At 38.4% G+C, this 26166-nt stretch overlaps 1 protein-coding gene across 1 annotated transcript in view; it reads left to right on the top strand.

Moving 5' to 3' along the window:
- prdm6 (PR domain containing 6) overlaps positions 1–24227 on the top strand; it is a 47140-nt gene extending 22913 nt beyond the window's left edge. Inside the window, exons 5-8 of the mRNA XM_051668513.1 lie at positions 923–1047; positions 5465–5807; positions 19552–19728; positions 22590–24227. Of these exons, the coding sequence (XP_051524473.1) occupies positions 923–1047; positions 5465–5807; positions 19552–19728; positions 22590–22704 (760 nt within the window). The 3' untranslated portion in view covers positions 22705–24227. The remainder of the gene's footprint in view (positions 1–922; positions 1048–5464; positions 5808–19551; positions 19729–22589) is intronic.
- The last annotated feature ends 1939 nt before the right edge of the window (positions 24228–26166 follow it).

Raw genomic sequence — 26166 nt, 5'->3', positions numbered from 1 at the left:
AGTTCTTCACCAGAGTCTCAACCAGCTCCACATAGTTTTCAGCCGTGTGATTCCCAGGAAGCCTCGAACCGCTGCGACAAAGCTGTTCCAAGCCGCTTTCTCCTTACTAGTGAGCTTCTTGGGGAATTCATTGCACTCCAGGATCTTCTTTATCTGTGGTCCGACGAAGACACCGGCTTTGACCTTTGCCTCAGACAGCTTAGGGAAGAAGTCTTGAAGGTACTTGAAGGCTGCCGACTCCTTATCTAGAGCTCTGACAAATTGTTTCATAAGGCCCAGTTTGATGTGCAGTGGTGGCATCAGCACCTTCCGTGGGTCCATCAGGGGCTCCCACTTGATGTTGTTCCTCCCCACAGAGAACTCGGTCCGCTGTGACCAGTCCTGCCTGTGGTAGTGCGCCTTGGTGTCCCTGCTGTCCCAAAGGCAAAGATAGCAGAGAAACCACCTTGGAGACCCATCAGGAATGCCACCATTCTGAAGTCTGCTATGACCTCCCAGCCATACTCATCATACTTTAAGGCGTCACACAATGTCTTGATATGTATCCACTTAGACAGCTGGAACTAAACTGAACTGGTGGGCTTAAGGCCCCTGTATCTATACTACTATTTATATTACTGGAAAGTTCTAGAAAGTTCTAGAAGTTACTCCAAGTTTACTCAGCAATGAATCTATCTGGAATGTTCTGGAAAATAGGTACATTTCATAATATCACTGTCCTGGTCACAATAGCAAAGTTTGTGGGGAATAATAGCCATTTTCTATACTTTTGAGGCATTAGCAATTAGGAAAGAACACTTACTACCCAGGAACCAAAAATAAAATAAAAATACATTTGTTACACAGTGTTATTTACCTGTAATTTGAACAGTTGTCACAAATCAAGGTTTTAATGTTCTCAATGTCTTTGCTTGTATTTCAGATCATGTATATTCTACCGGGCGTGTTCTGATATTCCTCGTGGAACTGAACTGCTGGTTTGGTATAACGACAGTTATACATCTTTCTTCGGGATCCCGCTGCAGTGCGTCGCACAAGACGAAAACTGTAAGAGTCTCTTTCTATCTGTTTCACGTCTTATCAAAAATGTTTGCCAGTACAGATATTTAAGATGCATTAATGTTTTCTGTACATACATGTGACTACTAACATGCAGTAAAACGTGTAAAACGGCTCAAATGTTGAATCAGCGATGCTTGTGTGTTTATGATATTTCACGTATCTATCACAGCTGTTTGTCATAATGTTTGGTCGGTGCTACATGGACAAACTTGACCCGGAATAGTTTTCCGTTTCCAGTACAGGACTGTATATCTTTTAATATTGAAAGTTCATGATCGTTCTACACTGGCTTTGTGTCAGTTTTGGCCTTGGAAATTTTAACCCACATCACAGATTTCGATGTTTAGCAGCGACGCTGGTGTATATTAGGTCAACGGTATTTTAGTTTCCCAGGAATTCATGAAACATTCTGCAGTGCATCTGTATTGACTTCTGAAGTAATAATTTATTTTCTCAATATAAACCCGCACTTGCACCATACTGTTCAGTCTTATTTCTGTCGAGTTCGCCGGCCAGTAGAAATCCTGGAGTTGAGACGGCGTCTGACAGCTCAGTGTTTACATGAGACCGATTTTATGACTTCAGTCTGGTTGTGTTGTGTTTAGAGAAGTCTCTCTCCTTCCAAACTCTCCTCTAAAGTGTGTCATAAGAGTTGATAGATGTGATGCTGTAAATGCTAGAAATACTGCGAGGAGAACATTGAGAGAACAAGACAAACAAGTCTTCAGTTGAGTTTGTTATGGCACAGAGAATGCCGTCAAACTGAAACACTGGATTAAAACTGGCCCAAAACTAAAAGCTGTTGAGATGCATTTCATTCATGATTTATTATTTTTTTGTGTGTGTTTAATGCATCAAAAACACTTCTAACTGTGGGGAAAAAGCTTTTAAATCGTAATTTTTGCAGACACAACTGCCGTTTGTTTCATCCCTGTTGTTTGTTCTGAAAACAATTAATAAATCTTGAAGTTGCATTCTTTTATTGTGAAGCAGTGAATATGAAAAACTAGTGTTGTGTTTTTCTGAAATGTCTTGCTTTTTTACAACTGCCTACCCTGAATTTCCATGCTGGTTTAGTGCTGGTGCAGCTGGTGGATCAGCAAAAAGCTGAACTTGGCAAAAACCATCAAGGCTTATTCGTAGACTAAAGAAGTTTTGCTGGTTACATTTGTTACTGTAAGAAGTTTGGGGAGGGGGGGGACACCAGCTCTCCAACATCCACAAAATAACACATGCTGGTGACCAGCTGGTTATTTGAGCAGGTTAGTTGTTAGACTACTAACATGTATCAAAGCAGTAAACAGTGATTTTCTTCCCGAATCCTGAAATATCCTCGCCGTGCATCGCTCCACACGCTGGGCTGCAATCTTTGTGTGTTTTCAAAATGCAACATTCAGTTTAATCTGACTTCTATGGCCTGACGCTCAGCAACGATCAAACATGTGATGCACACTTCATGTTTTATTGCGTTCAATGCGCCTGCTTTATTAAATCAGAAAGGTCTGTCGGTCTCCCACATGTCTCTTCTTACAGTCGGGTAATGTGATGTTTATGTACACAGCGTGTTGCGTGATGAAGAATGTGGTATGTGGTTTAACTGTATGGAAGTGTTTTTCTGCCGTACTGAATGTAGTTTCATATGAAACTCTTGTCTGTAGAAGTGAGTTCATCTTCATTGTAACAATAGAACTATTAGGGTTAGGTAACCTTAACCTAACCCTAACCACACGCACACACACAGATACCAGCGCGCGGCAAAGTCACTTGGAATCAGACAGTAAATCACATCTTTATGCTAATGCAAGGCAGCGAATTTAAATCATGAATGTAAACTTTGTTTTATTTGCATGTAACATGGGAATTGAAGATTGGATTTATATCCGTCTGGCGGAGTGTACATAGAATGTGCTTATTATCTGATCTGTATCAATGCATGAAGTGACCAAGTGTAAATAGCCCCAGAGTTTTCATCCAAAAACATATTAGTGTGGATGTGGATGCTGTAGGTCAGTGGTTCTCAACTGGTTTTGTTTTAGGATCTAGATTTTACAACGGATCCAACATTGTTTATTGTTAAAAGAATAATTCACCCAAAAATGAAAATTCTCTCATCATTTACTCACCCTTGTAATATCCCAGATATTTATGACTTTCTTTCTTCACCAGAACAAATTTGAAGAAAAATAGAAAAATATCTCAGCTCAGCAGGTCCTTAAAATGCAAGTGAATGGAGATTTCTCTTATGAAGCTCCAAAAATCACAGACAGTCAGCAGAAACATCATCCATATGAGTCCAGAGGTTAAATTAATGTCTTCTAAAGTGACAAAGTGTGAAAAAGATCAATATTTAAGGACTTTTTAACTATAATCCATCACTTCCGGTAAGTTTCATGAGAGGGTGGAGATCACACGGTCTCTCGTGCAGTAGCGGTTCTAGCATGTATGGCACCCTGGGCGAAAGGATTCAAGACGCCCCCAAAGTTGTTGACCATGTGCATGGGGGTTGGTGATTGTAAATGAGAATGCTCCCAATGTTGTTGACCGGGGGGAGACATTGGGCAACTGCCAATGCCACCCATGCCTAAATCCGCCACTGCTCTCATGTGATGTATTCGCGTTGGCATGTTAAGGACGTAATCTCACGTTCTCCTCTCGGTTGAGACATCCAGGATAAGCACACAAACACACCATTATGAGTAAAGAAATGGATAAATACAGATCTAAACTAAAACCAATGAAGCTTCTGTTCAGCGTTCCTCCTCCTCACTTGTAAACAGCGCTGCTCTTCTGGCTGTGATGCACGTGTGTCAGTTCTCACGTGCCAATGCGATTATGTCACGCTCATGCCGCTGCTTACCGGAAGTGATGGTTTATAGTTAAAAAGTACTTGAATATTGCACCAAAAGTGATTGTGCCCCTTTAGAAGTCATTAATTTAACCTCTGGACTCATATGGATGACATTTATGATGACTGTCTGTGATTTTTGGAGCTTCATAAGAGAAATCTCCATTCACTTGCATTATAAGGACCTACTGAGCTGAGATATTTTTCAATTTTTCTTCAAATGTGTTCTGGTGAAGAAAGCAAGTCATAAATATCTGGGATATTACAAGGGTGAGTTAATGATGAGAGAATTTTCATTTTTGGGTGAATGAACCCTTTAAGTCAAATGAGTTTATGACACACAACCTGTCCATGTTGAAAACTTCTACCAAGTGCCAAAATACTGGAGAGTCAACAACAACAGATATGGGAAGCGGTTTCTTCTCCCTTTTAAGTACATTTATTTTGTTATATTAACTATTATATAATTATATAATTAGTACTATTTTATTATTTTCCTTTAGCATTGTTTTCTGTCTGTAGTGCAGAATTCCCGATTGGATTCCGATTCATTTGGGTACGCTGTATTTCAGATATAATGTGCATGTTTAGTAAAAAGTAAAGAACAAATTACAAAAACAATAGATCAAAGATGCAAATGAAGAAAGCAGTACTTGAATACTTGATACTGCTGTTAAAAACTTCAAGAAAACTGAAATAATTCATGAAATGCAACATAAAAATACATAAATGACTGGTCCTCACTGAATAATACAATAATATATATCGAAGCTACTAAAGAGCAATGAGGGGGTTTCCTCATCTTCTTGTTATTGTTGTTTTAATATTTTGAAATAAATCAGCTTTTTCTTGTCCTGCTGATTACGTTCCCTTTACTAATCAATGACTGTTAAAAAAATTATTCATAAAAAAGATTGTTCTTGTGATTTTAAGAACTGATATTGGAATCATTCAAATGGAAAACAGTTTTTTTTATTTTGAAATTAAATTCTGCCCACACCCATTCATTATTCTGCAAATACATTAATAATACTGATATAATAAATAAATAACAAAATAAATATAAGTACATGTACCTCACTCAATTTGATTCCAATTCAGTAATGCACATGTGCATAGAAGCTTAAACAAAGGAGAGAAAAAATAAAAATAAAAATAAAAATAAAGGACATAGTTAAGCAATTCCATTTGACTGCTCACTTTTTTGTCTTCCTTATACTTTTAATTTCAGAGCCTAAATTAATTGGTTCCCATCTTTCTTCAAAAAGCTTTTTTTTTACTATTCATATTTTGCCATCTACATGGAATAAACTTTGAGTACTAATTTTAGCCAATCTTCTCCAATTTCATGTTATTTGCTGTGGAGATTTCACTGTGATTTTTGTGTCTATAATGATCATGAATTCTTCAAAAAGACTATTAAAAGTGGACTCAATCGGTTTCAGTGACACTGATACTTCTATGACAATTCAGTTTTCATCTGTGATTGGCATGTTGTGTTTGTAGTCTGCATGAGTTCATATTCTCACTGACTTGTGTTTGTGTTTTGTGAAACAGTGAACGTGCCGTCTACTGTAATGGAGGCGATGAGCTGTCAGGAAACTCTTCAGCCCTTCAGTAAGAGTCCCAAATCCTCTTCTCTGGTTTTGCCACGTTCGATGGTGTTTCCTCAGTCGTCCTGCTCACGGAGCTTCTCCCTCCTGGACAAGAGCAGCCACACCGAGTCCGGTTTAAACCAGATGAGCTCCAAAAACCAGCGCGTGCTGGCGAGTCCCACGTCCACCAGTCAGCTGAGTTCAGAGTTCAGCGACTGGCACCTATGGAAATGCGGCCAGTGCTTCAAAACCTTCACACAACGCATTCTACTGCAGATGCACGTGTGCACGCAGAACCCTGACAGGTGAGATACGGCGACAACACCTCTTGCCACGAAACAGATCGAACAAATCCTGCACAATGACTGAGCTCACAAATCTTTATTACATAGCAGCGTTTCCACCAGGAGATCTTTACCTTGTTAGAGACATGAAATTTAATCAAACTGTTATTTTTAAATGCCTGAAAATGCTCTATGCTGTCTATTGAAGAATTTCCAGCTACAAGAGTGTGCAGGAGTTTTGCTATTCTTTCATGGTATTGTTTATTTAAATATAATGTTTTATGAAATGCTTGAAATGAAAACTGGAGTTTCATCGAGTCCATATGGCACAGAAGTGTCACAGATAAACCGATGTGGCTGCAGTTATGATATCATTTTCATGAAGCGTGCATGATTTGAACTGCCCGTTGACATGGCATGTAGATATCTGCGCAGCTCTGTGTTGTTGTAACTTTGTGACCTGTGATGATGGGGGGTTCTTTCTAGAACATTGAATATTTTCAGTGATTGCTAAATCAACATCAACTTCAGTGTGGTATAAGTGAAGCAGTGACCAGCTTGCATCTTCACTCAAGAACTAAGTCATGCGACTGAATTAATGCTTCTGGTGAAAAACATCTAATGAGCTTTGACAGTCCAGCTGCATCTCTAGAATGAAGGACACAAGAACTAAGGCTGTCTGAACTCCAAACATCTGCAGATTTCTTTGTTGATCCAACCTGGTCTCATAGAATCACGTTACTATACCTACGTTTTCAGAAAAATATTTTTTACGTGGCTCGTTATACATATCGCAGCAGTTTCGTGGTGAAATTAACACTAGAGGCGCTACAACAGCAATGACTTAACATAAACACTTTTCATCCTGTTCCCCACACAATGCTATCTTATGACATCTAAACACCTCTATTATAGTCAAGTCATTTTTATTTGTATAGTGCTTTTCACAACACACATCGTTTCAAAGCAGCTTTACAGGAAATCATGCATTAACAGAAAATGAAACTGTAATATCTATAAAGTCTTAAGAGTCATCATTGTGTAGTTTGATTTAATATGATTGTAAATTGTGTATAAAAATAATTTAGAAACTCAGTGAGCAATCTGAAGGCGACTGTGGGAAGGAACACAAAACTCCATAAGATGTTGATTAATGGAGAAAAATAACCTTGAGAGAAACCAGACTCACTGTGGGGGCCAGTTCCCCTCTGACTAACATCATGAATATAATGACAATATTAGTTATTTATGTGCAGTGCAAGTCATGGGTTAAAATGAGTAAACTAAGTAAGTGTTGAAGTTCATCCTGGATTAACTGCAGAAGTTCACATAGATGCATTGTCCTTTGTTAGTTGGCTGATGAAGGCTTTTGTTGGCAGTTAATTGATAATCTATGGCTATGTTCAGACTGCCACTAAGAATCTGATTTTTTGCATATCCAGATTGTATCCAGATGAGTTTTGATAGTCTGGACAGCAAAAAACCATATGAAATTTGATTTTCCTGAATCTGATTCAAACCACATCGGGAGGTGGTTTCAAATGTGATTTAAATCAGATTTTTTTCAGATGCATCTCAGTTCGGATGCTCTGGCTGTTCAAATCAGATTTAAAATGGTCTTTTGCGTCACTCTTAATGCGACACACAATGATGACGTCAAAAATCGGTGACGGAAATGCCGGAAGTATTCATAAGCCGGCCGTGACTGCAGCACAGAACATCACAATATTTACCAGTCTCCTCGTCGCTGAGTTTTTTTGTGCGACGGCGGAGTTCTGCACCGCGACTGGACAGGGCGCTTATTTGGAGAGCGAGATGATGCACCTCCATTTTTCCTTCATCTGTTTTAAAAGCATCGTCACGTGGGTACGCCTACGTCCTTACCAAAGCAACCCATGCATATAGGTTGGTTATGTCTGAACGCACAAATCTGATTTGATCACTTGCAATTAATAGTGCAGACAGTCTGCCTGAAAAGATCTGATTTGAGAAAAAATCAGATTTGCCTGCAGTCTGAACATGGGCTGCATTCTTAAAATTGAATACATAGGCTATCAATAGATAAATGTGATGCAGGCAGACATCAGTGAGGTGCATCACAGTTCAACCAGCAGGTCATTTCGGTGAGGTTTGGTGAGGTCCATCCTAAGTCCAAGGTTCAGACAATGGCATATGAAGTATCCCATGTCTTATGGTTGGAGTTGGCATCAGTTCACCCTCTGAAGTCCATCATAAAAGATTGAAGTGATGTCTGGCTGGCACCGGCTGCATTTAGTCATCATCACTCAGACACACATAGCAGTGGAGTCCAACACCAAGCAGGAACAGAGCTGGATCTGGCCTGTTCTGGGATATGAATCCTGAGGTTGAGACATGGAAACAAATAGAATAATATTAGTGTAGATGCCATTCAATTTATTGCAGAGTTATAGATTATGAGAAATGTTTCTGAGAAATGTTTCTGGTTCTGGCAGACCTAACTAAAGCAGCCTAATTGTGAGTTGAAGGATAAATTAGGTGTATGTCTGGCTAAATAGATGAGTCTTTAGTCTAGACTTAAACTGAGTGAGTGTGTCTGCATCTCGAACAGTGTTAGGCAGACGATTCCATAGTTTAGGAGACAAATATGAAAATGATCTACCTCCTTCTGTGGATTTTGATATAGCTGCTTATTTTTTAGAGGTTTTTGGTCCAATAATTAGTACCTTTGTTTTGTCAGAATTGAGTAGAAGGAAATTTCTGGCCATCCAATCTTTGATTTCATTGATACATTCAAGGAGAATTGTGAAATTTTGTCAGATTTCAAAGAAATATAAAGTTGGGTATCGTCAGCATAACAGTGGAAACTTATATATGCTTCCCCTGGGAGATATTATCAGGAATCATGGAATAAGGAGAAAAGCAGAGGCCCTAAAACTGATCCCTGTGGCACTCCATACTTAACTTTTGTTTGATTTGACAATTCCTCGTTTACACAGACAAAGTGGTAGCGGTCTGCTAAATAGGACCTAAACCATGCTAATGCAAGTCCATAAATGCCAACATAATTCTCCAGACTATTCAAGAGAATGTCATGATCTATGGTGTCGAAGGCAGCACTAAGATCTAAAAGCACTAGAAGAGAAATGCAGCCGTGATCAGATGATAAGAACAAGTCATTAGAAACTCTGATAAGTGCAGTCTCTGTACTGTGATGGGGCCTAAATCCTGACTGAAATTGTTTCTCTGTAACATTTTCTCTGTAGAAATGAACATAGTTGGGAGGACACTACATTTTGTAGTATTTTCGACATAAACGGGAGATTAGAAATCGGTCTATAATTAGCCAGTTCTCCAGGATCAAGCTGTGGCTTCTTAATAAGCGGTTTGATAACTGCCATTTTAAAGTTTCTTGGGACATGTCCTAATGATAGTGAGGAGTTAATAATATTAAGAAGAGGTTCTGAGATTACAGGGAATACCTCTTTTAAGAGCTTAGTTGGTATTGGATCTAACATACATGATGTGGCTTTTGATGTTTCGCAAAGTTTTTTTAGCTCTTCATGACCTATGACAGCGAAGGATTGAAGTTGCTCATGAGGAAAATTACGAGATACTGTTTTCTGTGACAGACGATTGCATAATTCCAATTTTATTTATGATTATTTCAATTTTATCAGTAAAGAAATTCATGAAGTCATTACTATTGTGCTGCGATGGAATATCTGGTTCAGTCGATGCTATATTCCTAACCAATTTAGCCACAGTACTGAATAAACATCTAGGATTGTTGTGGTTATTTTTTATGAGTTTGCTAAAATTTGCTGACCTGGCAGCTTTTAGTGCCTGTCTGTAGCTACATACACTATCCTTCCATGCACCACGAAATACCTATAATTTTGTGTTCTTCCACTTGCACTCCATTTTCTGAGCTGCTCTCTTGAGAGCATGAGTGTGATCATTGTACCATGGAGTGGGGCTTTTTTCTTTAATTTTCTTTAATCGAAGGGGGGTGACACTATCAGGAGTGCTAGAGAATACTGTATTGCTAACACTTCCTGTTCTGGTTGCTGCCGGCACCTGCACGAGTCTGTGTTTGTAGCTTGCTAACCTTCTTAGCATTGCTTATTCTTGCTTATTCACGTTCATCGTTTTATCCTTTGCCATTTTACTGCGTGCTTTGGGTTTTTCCACTTTTCTACTGTTTCAACTGTGTGTATTTTACTGCGTTCACCCGTTTCTTCTTTTCTTTTTTCCGCTTGTCTACATCTCGCATCTCGACTGCGTGCATTCATTTTCTCCACTGTGTTTTACATGGATTATTGCATCAATCTCAAACATCTGCTGATTAGGAACCACATCGATCTCAAACCCTCGCCGCTCAAGAACAACCACAACAACAAACAATTGCGGTAAGTCATGGCGTCCGCTCATGTTATTTCTTCCTGCATTGCATGCCACATATTTACTATAGCTTCTTCCATCAGTAGTGAGGGATTTACCTGTGATAAATGTAAGGAATTAGTCAGGCTGATGGAGAAGTTTAATAAGTTAAGAGGAATGCATCTGAACACTAGTGGAGGTCAGTAAGAAAGAGAAGCCAGTATATACTGTTTTGGATGCGGGTAGAACAGCGAGCAACACACTTTGGTTCCGGCTGAAGAGCTCCCGCAGCAGGGCGTTTGGCTGACATCTCGGCGGCATACTCGCTCAGCAAAGCGACACCACTCTCCCGTTCCTATTAGGGTTTCCATTTGATTCTCTACACTTAATAATTGGTGATTCTTTTGTAAGGAACGTGGAAATAGAGACTCCAGACACCATTTTTAAGTGCATTTCGGGTGCCAGAGCGTCTGTCATCAGATCAAATTTACAAGTGCTGGCTAATGCTAAATGTAGATTTTCTAAAATTGTTATTCATGTTGGCACTGATGATGTCCGGCTTCGCCAGTCGGAGATCACTAAAGATACTGTTAAAGAGGTGTGTGAACTTGCAAAAACAATGTCAGACACTGTAAGATGCTCTGGCCCCCTCCCTGCATCGTCGTGGTGATGAGGTTTATAGTAGATTAGTGTCACTGAATGGGTTTTTTGGGGTAGACCTGACCTGCTAAAGAGAGACTCCATCCCTCCAGGGAAGGTGCCGCTCTCCTCTCTAGTAATTTGGCTCATAGTCTTAATAGTGATTGTATTTGACTAACTGTGGCCCATCTGCTAGCTGCTTTGAGACATCACACAGGTCACATAAACTACAAGACACATAAAGGCTGTATCACCTAGATATCATATAAAGACTGTGTCTGTTCCCTGAACTACCAAACACAAAACTCTCACTAAATCATTTTAAGATCAAACGTGAAAAAAATACAAAGAAATACAAAAAATACAAATAAAGATAAACATCATATAAAGGTAGGGCTACTAAACATTAGATCTCTTTCTACCAAAGCACTAATTGTAAATGAAATTATAACAGATCATAATTTGGATGTGCTCGGTTTGACTGAAACCTGGCTTAAACCAGATGAATATATTAGTTTAAATGAATCTACTCCCTCAGATTATTGTTATAAACATAAGCTTCATCTGAAGGGTCGAGGAGGAGGTGTTGCTACAATTTACAGTGAAGTTTTTGGTGTTACTCAGAGGACAGGATATAAGTTTAAGTCTTATGGACTGATAATGCTTAATGTGACACCGTCACATATAAATAAAAAATCTCTGTCATCTTTTGCCCTTGCTACAGTATATAGATCACCTGGGCCATATTCTGATTTCCTTGGTGAATTTGCAAATTTTCTATCAGATCTAAAAGTTACTGTAGATAGCGCTTTAATTGTTGGTGACATCAACATTCGCATAGATAATGAAAATGACACATTGGGATAAGCATTTATCGATATTCTTAACTCTCTTGGAGTCATACAAAATGTGACAGGACCAACTCATTGCCATAATCATACATTAGATTTAATTCTGTCATATGGAGTTGATGTTTTTATTATAGAAATTCTGCCGCAGAGCGATGACATCTCAGATCATTACCTCCTCTCTTGTATGCTGCGATCAGCTAATGTCACTCAATCTACACCACGCTATCATTCAGGTAGAGCTGTTCTTTCCACCACTAAAGATAGCTTCACTAATAATCTTCCAGATTTGTCTCACATACTCAGTAAGACAAAAAGTCCAGAAGAACTTGATGTAATAACAGAAAATATAAATACAGTCTTCTCTAGTACTCTTGATAGTGTCACCCCCCTTCGATTAAAGAAAAAAGCCCTGCACCATGGTACAATGATCACACTCATGCTCTCAAGAGAGCAGCTCAGAAAATGGAGCGTAAGTGGAAGAATACAAAATTAGAGGTATTTTGCGGTGCATGGAAGGATAGTGTCTGTAGCTACAGACAGGCACTAAAATATATATTAGCAAACTCATAGAAAATAACCACAACAATCCTAAGTGTTTATTCAGTACTGTGGCTAAATTGGTTAGGAAAAAAGCCTCAACAGAACCAGATATTCTGTCGCAGCACAATAGTAATGACTTCATGAATTTCTTTACTGATAAAATTGAAATAATCAGAAATAAAATTGGAATTATGCAATCATCAGTCACAGCACCTCATGAGCAACTTCAATCCTTTGCTGTTATAGGTCATGAAGAGCTAACAAAACTTATCAAAACATCAAAAGCCACAATAGGTATATTGGATCCAATACCAACTAAACTCTTAGATCACAACATATCTCTTGAATAGGCTGGAGAATTATGTTGGTATTTGTGGACTTGCATTAGCATGGTTTATGTCTATTTAGCCAGGCATACACCTAATTTATCCATCAATTCACAATTAGGCTGCTTTAGTTAGGTCCGCCGGAACCAGAAACATCTATCAAGATCTATAACTCTGCAATAAACTGAATGGCATCTACGCTAATATTATTCTGTTTGTTTCCCTGTCTCAACTTCGGGATTCCTATCCAGCCAGATCCAGCTCCGTTCCTGCTTGGTGTCGGACTCCACTGCTACGTGTCGCTGAGTGATGATGACTAAATGCAGCCGGTGCTAGCCAGACATCACTTCAGTCTATTACGATGGACTTCAAAGGATGAACTGATGCCAGCTCCAACTGTAAGACATGGGATACTTCATATGCCACTGCCTGAACCTTGGACTTAGGATGGACCCCACCGAACCTCACCGAAATGACCTGCAGGTTGAACTGTGATGCACCTCACTGATGTCTGCCTGCATCACCTTTATCTATTGATGGACTACACTCTTATAATGGAATACATAGATTATCAATTAATTGCCAACAAAAGCCTTCATCAGCCAACTAACAAAGGACAATGCATCTATGTGAACTTCTGCAGTTAATCCAGGATGAACTTCAACACTTACTTAGTTTACTCATTTTAACCCATGACTTGCACTGCACATAAATAACTAATATTGTCATTATATTCATGATGTTAGTCAGAGGGGAACTGGCCCCCACAGTGAGTCTGGTTTCTCTCAAGGTTATTTTTCTCCATTAATCAACATCTTATGGAGTTTTGTGTTCCTTCCCACAGTCGCCTTCAGCTTGCTCACTGGGGTTATAAATACAATTATTATTTAATTATTAAATTTGTATACACAATTTGATATTTAATCAGTCTGCACAATGATGACTCTAAGACTTTATAGATATTACAGTTTCTGTACATATTACTGTTAATGCTTGATTTCCTGTAAAGCTGCATTGAAACTATGTGTGTTGTGAAAAGTGTTATACAAATAAAAATAACTTGACTTATATTTTTTGTAATTACATCAAGTTCTTCTGGACTTTTTGTCTTACTGAGTATGTGAGACAGTTCTGGAAGATTATTAGCGAAGCTATCTTTAGTGGTGGAAAGAACAGTTGTACCTGAACGATAGCATGGTGTAGATTGAGTGACATTAGCTGATCGCAGCCAACAAGAGACGAGGTAATGATCTGAGATGTCATCACTTGTAAGGCGATACATTTTAACATTGCATTTAGGGCTATCACGATTATGAAATTTGGCTGACGATTAACTGTCAAACAAAAAAATGTCATATTTCTTAAGATGTATGAAGCACACATGCACCTTAAGAAGTCATTGGTCAAGTCATGGTTTTCTCAAATAACCGCTGTTAGATCAAATAACTGTGATCAGATGATTATTTAATAATCGCGACAGGCCTAGTTGCATTATTTTCATGAGATCAGGGTTTGGCAGTTCGCCCCTGCTGATGTCGTCACTACACTATTATGTGGCCAACGAGCGTCTTTTACTATTGGTGCACATTGAAACATAGTCTTTCATTCCGATGAATTAAAACATTTCCAAACAACACAAAGTGAAAATCTTTCATTATAATATTTTAGATGTTTTGCCAGTGCCTGATTGTTTGTAAGGCTCTTAAAGGGATAGTTCACCCAAAAATGAAAATTATTTACTCACCCTCATGATATCCCAGGTATGTACGACTTTCTGTCTTCACCAGAACACATTTGAAGAAAAATAGAAAAATATCTCAGTATGTCCTTAAAATGCATGTGAATGTGATTTTTGGAGCTTCAAAAGAGAAACTGCATAAACGTCATCCATACAACACCAGCTGTTAAATTAATGTCTTCTAAAGTGACACGGTCACTTTTGGTGTGAAAAAAGATAAATATTTATGTACTTTTTAAGTAACTCTAAATCAACACTGCTGGTCAGCAGCAGTATGCGCTTGTTTACAAGTGAGGAGGAGGAATGCTGTACAGAAGCTCTTTTGGTTTAGATCTGTATTTATCCATTTCTTTACTAACAATGGTGTGTTTGTGTGCTTATGATACGGACGTAATCTCACGTTCTTCTCTCAGTTGAGACATCCAGGATGTCAACGCGAATATGTCTCATGAGAGACCACCTGAACTCAGTGCTATCATGAAGCTTACCGGAAGTGATGATTTAGACTTAAATATTGATCTTTTTCACACCAAAAGTGATCGTGTCGCTTTAGAAGACATTAATTTAACCGCTGGAGTCGTATGGATGACATTTATGCTGACTGTCTGTGATTTTTGGAGCTTCAAAAGAGAAATCTCCATTCACTTGCATTTTAAGGACCTACTGAGCTGAGATATTTTTCTTCAAATGTGTCATGCACACATGGGATATCATGAGGGTGAGTAAATGAATTTTCATTTTTGGGTGGACTATTCTTTTAAAAGTGTGACATGGACATTTTCTTCCCTGTCTGCTGTCTTTGAAGTCTGGTCGCTGGTGAATGTTTTAGATGTTTGTGTGCATTCTTGTGGTGTCATCAGCCAATCAGTGTTGACATAGTCATTTTCCTGTGACTACAGAGTGATAAGTCATGTGACTTTTATGCATTAAGCCCAAAGTATACTTCTGTTCTGATGCAAACTCTTATCGTATGCTTACAGTCGAACGCTCAGCCTTTCAAAGGATACTTCATTTTGTGCATTCACCGGTGGTTGACTCATGCGCGCTTCGACTGCTATGAGATACTGGAGTATTTCTCTTCAGGAGTTTAGACCTATAAAGATATCTTTATATTTCTTCAGACTTGAGTTATACAAATGCAGGTATCTCCTGACCTCTTCATGGTGTTTAGTGGCGATTACATCTTCTTCTAGTGCTTCTTCGTGGCAGCAATGGCTCAATTGTGAGTGGTGCCACCTTGTGGACCCATTAATAATTTCTGGTGTATGCACTCATTCAGCGCTCGAGCACTCTGCTGATGACGAAATTTAAGTCACTTGCTCTGTACACATATGCCTGCCGTTCTTGCAAAACCGAAGTATACTTTGGGCTTCAGGTGATTAAAAGTGGAGGGCAGAAAATCCGCTTAAATCTGTATGTGGCATTTAAGTGGGAATTTCCCATGTGGATCTGGAGTTTTGTCTCACTAACCACTAACCAGCATACTTCTAGGGTCTAAATGTGGAGTGTAACATCTCTAAACCTAATTAACTACAGCAGAGGATGTATTGGAGATTTTCTGCTTAGCTCTATTTTCTAGGGTGCATATAAACCTATAAATCAGCTGCTGATGTCACACAGAAATACACACGGCAAAGGTGATGTAGAGGAAAACACATGCCACTTATTCAATAAACTAATATTCATAGAGAAGAAAAATGTTTGCAGGATTCCCAAGCAGATGAAGTCAATGTGAGGCTTTGTCAATATTCAACTTTATGACCCTGAGGTGCAGATCAAATTCAGCTGAACAAGGGAATCTTAGATCGGCTCTTTGACTCACTGAATCTGTTTCAAATGAGCTCACATATTCTTTATGGCTTTTGGCTTATACAAATGTATTGATGTTTAGTTTATATGAACATTTTAGAACGGATAAATGATCTGATCATCGCTGATGTGTTTTGCTGACGTCTCGTCTGGACTCGAGCTGTTTTTCTGCTTTTTGTTTGAGCACATTTATCATTATGATGTCATATTTCTGTTGGGCTTCGTTAACGAGTCAAGCCCCCAAACAAGCAATTCATTACAATATTGAGCAGTGAATAACAAAATACTGCCTCTAACAAGCTCAAATAAATATTCTCTTTACATAAAATATGAGATCTAGATATCTGCTATGCTTGTAGTGTTGGGAAACACTATTATTACTCATTTTATCAGATTAAATGTAGAAGTCTTGGTCTTTATATAGAGTTCTGTTGCAGAAGGTTTCGGTTGCTGGAGGTGCAGCTGGTCTTTACTGGAGGTCCAGAGAGTTTATTTATGTTCTTGCAGCGGGCCACTGCAGTAATAAACAATAACTGGACATTAATCACCAGTGCTGCTGTAGTTAATACTCCACAAACATTCATCATGTTAACATAGTCACTGCAATCACTGCATCTCCCAGCTGAAAAAACTGCTCTATGATTGTGTGATTACAGTGAATACTGGTGTTAAAGGCTCTTGTTGTGCCAAGAACAATTTATTTATTTTTATTTTTTTTGTCATTATGAATTTTATTTTTCCCATAACAGACGTGAACTTTTGGGTTTTTCCATGTCAAACTTCCCTGGCTGAAAAGTTTTATTTAATTTATTCATTTTTTACAGTGTAATCCGTTATTTTTAGAGGGGAGTCAAAATGACCATTTTCACCAATGACTGTGGAGCAAAACTACAGGCTAAAAACATAACCTGAGAAAGTGGACAGCATCATTATTTGATTTATACACAGAGATAGGTATGTCTATTACTTAAATCAGTTGACTTCAGCACCATGCCAATGGTGTGAGTCCAAATATTGGAGAAAACACTTGTTGTGTTGTTTTTCCAAAGTTGGAGTGCCTATAACTCCAGAAGTATTAAAGATATCTTAATATCCTTTTAGATAGTGGTTCAGAACAAACTTTCCTTTTTGTAAATTAATTTTTAAGGCCCAATGTGGTTTAATCCCAGACATATGGGGCTCTCAATTTGACTCAATATGAAAATTGTTCAATTTTACCAATTATTTTCAATGGTGGAAAATCAAATGTGGGTCACATGGTATGAAGCGAGGCGCAGTGTGAAAGATGCGAGGCGCGAGGCGATCGCCTGTGTTCCACGACTGCTACCGGGTCCTTGAATAGCGTATAACGTGCGAGTAAGGTCAGCCAGTGGAGTTTCTGGTGACCCCCTAGGGAGCTGGTGCCCTACGCAGACCGTGTAATATGCATATAGGGAGCAGCAGTACTGAGTCAGTGCATAAAAAAAGAAAAAAAAAAAGACTAGAATCAAAACCTAATTTTTAAAGTCTTCATAGGACAATTGTCTGATTTGCACGGAATTTGGTACATATAATCTAGAGATGCATGCTCCTAACGAAAAATAAATAAATAATCAAAATAATTATTCTGCTGACCAGGGCAGGATTAATGTCTACACAGGCCCCTAGGCTTGGAGCTTTCCAGAGGCCCCTCCTCCCCCCTGGTCCTCATTCACACAACTTTACAAATGCATGTGCACATAACCACCACCTATTGGGCACTAGCAGAAATAATGTGCCGTTGTTCACACTTTGTCTTTTTATATAAAATATCACAAGTAACCTACAGCAGAGACCACTAAAGTGTAGGACTGTGCAATATGGACAAAAATATCATAATAGAGATTTTTTTGATAAATATTGTGATTGTAAGTTTAATTGCAATTTTGGTAAATATTGTTCCTGATTCACAAATGTACATTCAGTGTTCAAAAGCACATTTAAAGAGGGAAATAAAATGTATCTGCATAAATTAGAGATACATTTGCATAAATTCCCAATTCTGATTGGTGAGATCTTGTCAGTGTGCAAAAGTTGTGAACCAATCAGAATGGCAAATTAAACATCACAGAATTCTAAATTTAAAAAAAATTAAATACAATTGAAGCTTTCTGCAATGTAGAAATGGCACATGCTGTAATCACAGTTTTATTGCTAATAATTGTGTGGTCCAACCAAAGGGCCTGAATGCATAATATCAATAAGAATAAATGATATTGTGATTGCGAGTTTAATTGCAATTTTGGCAGATATCTATCAAAAACTCTCTCTAATATGACGCTTTGGTGATCTCTGCTGATAGGTTACTTTGTGCCCTAACAAAGGGCTCTGATGCATAATATCAACAAGAATAAATTAATAGTGGCTTGTCAATGTTTTAGTTTTACATGCCCCAAAAGTGTTGTCAATCAGAAACTCCCAACTTGTGCAACCAATAACCAAACAATAGGCCAAAGCGCAGTCAAGTGAAATACTTAAAGTTTGGAATTATTTTCTTTTATGTCTTCATTGTCAATTATTAATGGTTCTTTGTCATTTTCATGCACTCTTTGTACTAAAGAATACATTTATTTTGAATTTGCTGTCTATGACCTCTAACCTGAAGTTTTTAGAGACAGATGACATAAAGATCACAATGTGATGAGTGCGAGAGTTTTGTCAGGAGTGAGTTTAACAGATGTGTATTATCCCAAATCAAATAGTGTTAATGTAACTGTGTTTTTCCTCATATTTACACCCAATGTGTGACAAATGTGAAGAAAAGTGAGAACAAATCCTGTCAACTCCTTGTTGTTACTCCTTCAAATATGATGTCAATCCACGCATCTTATCACGTGACTTGTTGAGCGCGTTACCGCGGAGACGTAGCGCGTGTGGAGGCTTCACGCTATTCTCCGCGGCATCCACGCACAACTCACCACACGCCCCACCGAGAGCGAGAACCACATTATAGTGACCACGAGGAGGTTACCCCATGTGACTCTACCCTCCCTAGCAACCGGGCCAATTTGGTTGCTTAGGAAGCCTGGCTGGAGTCACTCAGCACGCCCTTCAAACTCACGACTCCAGGTGTGATAGTCAGCATCAATACTCGCTGAGCTACCCAGGCCCCCAAATGTCAATTTTCTGATGGACTGTTTTTTCTCTTTCAAGCAAATGAGTAATGAGCTAACAAAAGATTTGAATTGTCAATTCATCTAATTATGCCTCTAAGTGCTTTCCGTTATTTTTTCTGATTGTCAATACATAAGCAATTTCTTTCCAGCCCTCCGTGATTATCTGGCACTTAACTCATAATTAACCTGATCGTTACTGTGCTGCACTCACACCTTCAAACAGGATCTGCAGCTCTCAGAGTCGAGCACTGACTGGGTGGAAATATTGATAGATGACCCAAACATGTTCTCGCCCTGTTGTTGATGAGGGTCATGCTACCATGGTAACAGCATTGGGACATCCCGTGTGTTTCTCTGTGTCTGCAGACCGTATCAGTGTGGACACTGTTCTCAGTCGTTCTCTCAGCCGTCGGAGCTGCGGAATCACGTGGTGACCCACTCCAGTGACCGGCCCTTCAAATGCGGCTACTGCGGCCGAGCGTTCGCTGGTGCAACGACCCTAAACAACCACATCCGCACGCACACGGGGGAGAAGCCTTTCAAGTAAGTAACAGTGAGTACCATCGTTTCTTAGAACAAGTTTTTGTGCGGTTCTGCATGTGTGTAAAACTCGACAAATGTCACAATAATGTTGACTGACTGTTAAATGCGCCTGCAGACAGTGATTAAAACTGTTTAGACTGTTATCCAACAATTAACAGCACATGTAGAAGTTCACTCTGGCATTTATACAACAGTTCGAAGGCCGCTTGTCCAATCAGATTAGAGGAGCAGAACTGAAACTGCTGATATTCAGTGCTTGTGGCATTCCTGATGGGATGAGGTAATAGAGGGCGCTTTCGAAAGTCTCTGTATTTTGGTGGAGGAAAATGAGAAGCCTTAATCATGGGCGGCGCTATGGGTGGGCTATTGTTTTCATCCTCTTGTGGTGATGTCAAAAGTACCAGTTCTTCAGTATCAAGTTGATACTAAAAATAAATAAATATATACTGTGCATATTACATAATATTACAAATATATGTATATAAATGAATGATACCAGTCTTGAAACACAGTATCGATAATACCAAATAATGTCTGGATTCAGTACACACATGCTGTGTTGTTGGCAGCTGCTTTCCAGCACGTGAATGAGAAGAGTCAAAAGAGTGAACGGTCAAAATGCCCGACTTGGTGAGAAATTGGAAAGTGTGTTGAGAGTTGGTCCATCCAGATGCAGTAAGCACCAAATATCAAGATATATAACCCTAAAAACAAAGATCAATATATACAGACATGCTCAAAGAATTTCCAAACTTTAAGTCATGAGGCAGGACATTTGCAAAACACTTTTATTAAGACTAATTTTTCTTTTCTCATAAGCACTTATTTAAGTCTGTTTACAGCCTGCTATTTTTGAAACTCAATTAAAACACCCTAAAAAAAAAAAAAAAATCAATATTAGGTGTCAAATCGGTCAATTGCACACAATGCGCTTTGAACTACGGAATGCCAAAAGGGACAAAAATTGTGTCTTTTTTAAACAGATTTAAAGTGCATAGTGTTAAAAGCATGCAACTTTTGATCTGTGAGCTTATTTGAAGTTGAGAACCTTTTAGTTTGAGTTATTTAGTAGTTAGTATTTTAGTAATTTATATATGTCATTTAAAATGTAAGAGAATCGATATTAACATCATGTTTATAAAAATGTTGTATAAAAGCAATATCACACACAATCGTGCTGTTGTACTAAATATCAGTCATGTGATTTTCCTGCGCCTAATCACAGCTCATGTTACGATTGTGAATGTGATTTTACTTAATTGAGTAAACAATTATTTCTGTATCTAATTTTAGTTTTCCATCACAGTTTTTACATTTAAGTTTGATAAACTCTGACTCCATTTATGACGAAACTATTATTGCATATATCTGAGTGTTTCAGCAGAAACTCTGATCTGAGAACAGTTCGGTGTGGTTTTTCCTACAAACGAATGTCATGTTTTTAATAACGTTCTCAAGCAATACTAATTAAAAACACAACAATAGTTGTTTTACAAACTTCACAACTTCATACTGAATTATTGTCATATCAATTCTAAATCACTTCATCTTACACTATTAAACTGCTATTTAATTTAGAAACTGTACAATTAAAAAAATCTAAAAGTTTAATAATTAAGTAAACTATAAGATTGTTTACATGCATATCACATCAGACAGATCAAACACTACTGTATATAGTGCACTGTCGAGATTGTGTTCATTTGAGCTCATTTGACATCTTCCATTGAAGTCCAGCAGGAGAAATGAATGTTTAATGTGAGTCGAGCTGTTGTTTCACACTGATATTCTGCTGCGAGACGTTTCACTGTAAAGACAAGCGCTGCAATCCAGTAAGAAATCAAAGATCTAATGAGCAAACAGATACACAAACGTGTCATCAGCATTTCAGGAGCTCACAGAGGAACAAAGACATTAATGAAAAGCCCACAGAAATCTTTAGTCAATCAATATTCTTGAGTTATTCTCATTGAGCTGATATGCTTGATAGAAGAAGTCTGGCGTTCTCTCTTTCTCTTGCTGCTGAATGCCCAAGTGTTTTACGATGCGACTATTGCCTTCCTGCTCAGTTTAATACACTTTAAAGATTCATACACAACTATTACTGAATGAAAACTTCAGCATCATGCAAGGTGTGTTACATGCACTCAGGTTTGAATTCCCAAATGTGAAGTCTCTCCTCAAGATGCTTCATGTTTGTCCGTTTTTAGCTTCATATTAGTAAAGGAATATTATATATTACCACCTGACCTCTGACCTGCTTCAATTGCAAATGTCAACACAGGAAAGAAACCTTGTCAAACCATTTGATGGGCTCTTTTTGACTGATTTTTAGTTAGAAACGCTTCAGTATGAGCTTTAGTGCGTCTAATGACAGAATCATGGTGATTCACAACCGTTTCCAGATTTCTAGTGACTCCAATTAGAGACAGTTCAGACAGTTCTGCTCGATACACAAACGACGTCCAGCTGAATAAAGACACACACACACACACACACACACACACACACACTATCAGCACTTTCAGCCTATCACATGATGTTCTCCTTTGATAGCCAGCCTCGCGAAAACCTCGTTTAGTTCTTTACCTATCGTTAGTGACACTGATGCGTGCTCTTATCAGGACAGGCGTCTCTGGGGGCGTCCCATCCACTCAGAGTATTGATAGGACCCCTGTGTTGTGAGGCATTGGGCTCTTTTGCCCGTCATCAGGACCCTGAGCATAGGTGCAATTACAACTCACCAGCCTGTAAGATTTCCAACCGCTTTCAAGTGTCAGTAATGGTTACGTCTGCGCAGGATGAGACGGTGTGCTTGACAGCCCTCTGTAAGCGTGTCCTGTTTGTGTGTGTGTGCGCAGGTGTGAGAGATGCGACCGCAGCTTCACGCAGGCGACGCAGCTGAGCAGACACCAGCGGATGCCCAACGAGTGCAAAGCCATCAGCGAGAGCAGCGAATCAATCGAGGTGGATTAACGGATTGAGCGGCGAGGGAGAATCATGATTAAACGTCACGGACACTTAAGCAAAACCAAAGATTTCCTGAGAGAAACTCCCAATCAAACACAGAAAACCAAAAGCAGTAATAAAATAAGTGAGATGTTAAGAGATATCGATCCTGGCACAGATAAAAGATGGGTGGGGAAGAAATCGGGTGGCTGGATATGGGGGAGATTATTTATTAAGGAGTTTGTGGATTGAGACTTTGTTTAGAAGACCTGCAAAAGAAGAGAAAGAGTCTGCCCAGCATACAAAAATAATACATATTTATATAACTCTGGTTTACTGCTTTATCTTTGTGTATCGCAAGCGCTTTCGACATTTAATCATGCGCAGGAAATGAATTATTGATATCTAACCTAACTCATGGAAATAGCAATTCTTGATATAAAAAATGTCATTTCAACTAATAAAAACATATTTTTTTTTATATCAGTAACTGCATATTCACTAGTAGAATTTGACAAATCACAAATCACACTTCTGATATATGAGATTTGCATTGATACTAGTGAAAACCAAATTACAGATATTATCAAAAATGTACATTGCTGATATGTAGATCTGGAATTCTAAGTAGTATTAAATTAATTATATAAAATATCTGTAATTGTGTTAAACAGGAGTAAATGACAGATCATTGCGAAATTCTACTAGTGAAAATGCACTTAGAGATAAATAAAAACATCTAGTTGAAATTTAATTTTTTATATCAAGAATTCATGTTTGTACCAGTGCAATTACTAATATCAATGAGCATTTTCACTATCAATTTATCCTACACATGAATAAATGTTAAATCGGCTTGCCATATAATTGTGCTCTGTGTAGTAAAACCAAAGCGTGAGTTCAGGGTTGTTCAATCGGTGAATGTACGATGTCTGTGAAACTGCACCATTTAGGAAGCATGACTTACAAGGGTAGCAACTGCTTTCACCAAAAATGAATTTTCTTTGTATAAAATGTAAAATCTGAATATTATATTTCTCTCATATCATGCTTTATGGCACTTTTGACAATTGTTATTTAATATTTCAACTCTGTATAAAGCACCAAAATGTACAGAGTAGAAATCATTGCCGTGTTCAGGAAACTGAGAGTTGAACTGTCTTTGTTATTCTGAGATTTACACGATGTCTTACGTTTTCCAGAGCAAAATCAAAGAGCTTTATTATTATTATTATTATTATGAGATACATTTTGTTAATCAAAGACATCACAGACTGAGCCGTTAACACAATGACTTAAATACAGTTTCTGACCAAGAACCTTTATGATGTTTGACCCAAAGTCTTTTACTTACAAACCAAAGTATCTGCAACGTTTTATAAACACACTGAATGTATTTTGTTCTTAATGGAATCGTTTGAAACTGTGTGCTCAGATGTCGTTTCAAGCGTAACACATGTCTGATAATCATGAGTTGTGCTGTATTTTGAGGAAAGTGTGTTCAGCTCAGATTCATTTACTTTTGTTTGCATGATCTTTGTATATAAATAGGCCAAAAATGTTCTTGTGAATAAAGTCATTGACCAAACTTTGATTAACAGTAAATGGGGTTGATTGTTTAATGAACTCTAAATTAGCAATTCAATGCCACAAAATAAATAAATGAAAATGTAAAATTGGATGCACATCTGGAAAACCAGATTCAGCAAAAAAATGAATGAACCAACAAAAACATTATAATTTATCCTGAGTTTACAGCAAGATCACACGGGAAATCTGCGTGTTGTTTCAGAGAGTTCCAGTATCGTTGGATCGGCTGTATTGTGCCGAATCACTGACAAGCAGCATCTACTATCAGACATTTTTTCATCTACTCGAGCATGTTTACCTTCCCCTGTGGCACGACCGGAAGCTTGTTGAAAACAGGAAGTAATGGCGTTTCAATAATCAGTGACGAGCATAAATCGGAGGTTGCATTTTTCCCTACCATTGAATTTTTTCTCCATATGCATTCCTCTTCACTGTATCACAGGCAGTACAGCTGAAAACAACTCGCTTTTGACGCCCCCCTGAGGACATTTCACCTGGAAAATGAAGCTCAGATGTGCCCATATGCCCAACAGCTACCGCGTTGGCCACTGGGGGCGGTGTTTCGAAATTTGACTAGCACAGACCGAATTTAGCTAAAGAAAAGTGAACTTACTGTTTCTGATTTCACTGTGAGCTCAGTCTAACCCTTCAGTTTAACCCATAACCCAAACCTCAACCGAACCATGACTTTAATGGGAAAATCACTTTTGTGTACCACGGAAGAAGGAAAACATCAGGGATTGGAACAGGACAAGTTATTGACATATATCAGTCATTCGTATTGCATAAATAAACATACCAAGTAACAAAATTCATTCACAGATGTTTCCTTTCTTAAAATAAATAGCTGGAAATTAGGCGAGCTAACATTTGATGCTTGTGTTGTATCGATTAGAAATTCTGTTTGATGATTGATTGGTCTCTATGGGAATGAAAGTCGTACCTTTATTGTGCAAGCCAAGATTTCACCATCTCGTACAAATTATCACTGGTTGTTATGAGCAGTAAAAAATGTAATCCAATACAAATTACTTTAAGGCTGTCATCTGATTATTTTATTGATAATTTTTATCAAAAGACTAATCATTGGGGGCCTGGATAGCTCAGCGAGTATTGACGCTGTCACCCCTGGAGTCATGAATTCAGGGCGTGCTGAGTGACTCCAGCCAGGTCTCCTAAGCAACCAAATTGGCCCGGTTGCTAGGGAGGGTAGAGTCACATGGGGTAACCTCCTCGTGGTCACTATAATGTGGTTTTCGCTCTCGGTGGGGTGTATGGTGAGTTGAGCGTGGATGCTGCGGAGAATAGCGTGAAGCCGCCACACATGCTAGGTCTCCACGGTAACGCGCTCAACAAGGCATGTGATAAGATGCACGGATTGACGGTCTCAGACGTGGAGACAACTGAGATTCGTCCTCCGCCACCCGGATTGAGGCGAGTCACTACGACACCACGAGGACTTAGAGCGCATTGGGAATTGGGCATTCCAAATTGGGGAGAAAAAAAAGAAAAGGCTAATCATTACTGATTAATTTACTTTTAAATGACTTTACTTGTTCATTGACTCGCACGGGGGTGCACGTCCATCAGCTGTGACGGAAAGGCAAATAATTTGTATGCATTATTATTACATAAATAATATTAATTCAGAAATGTGTAACCCAAGTAATGCACCTATAAGAAATTAACTGAACGTCAGTAACTGTAACATGATTACAAGAATTTAAAATGTAATGCGTTCCACTGCTTTTGACTAAAAGTAATTACATTACAGTAATTTATTACTTTGTAATCAGATTACACCAGACACGGATCATGAGCTTGGCAAAAACCAAATTTACGATTTTGTGTGCAATCTTAAATGTTTGTTACGTTTTTTTAAAATCTTCTTCTAATCAA

Source organism: Myxocyprinus asiaticus, chromosome 33 (genome assembly GCF_019703515.2).
Source record: "Myxocyprinus asiaticus isolate MX2 ecotype Aquarium Trade chromosome 33, UBuf_Myxa_2, whole genome shotgun sequence".
Lineage (NCBI taxonomy): Eukaryota > Metazoa > Chordata > Actinopteri > Cypriniformes > Catostomidae > Myxocyprinus > Myxocyprinus asiaticus.
Note: the sequence above shows the minus strand (reverse complement) of the source record. Positions and strands in the feature narration are given on the sequence as shown.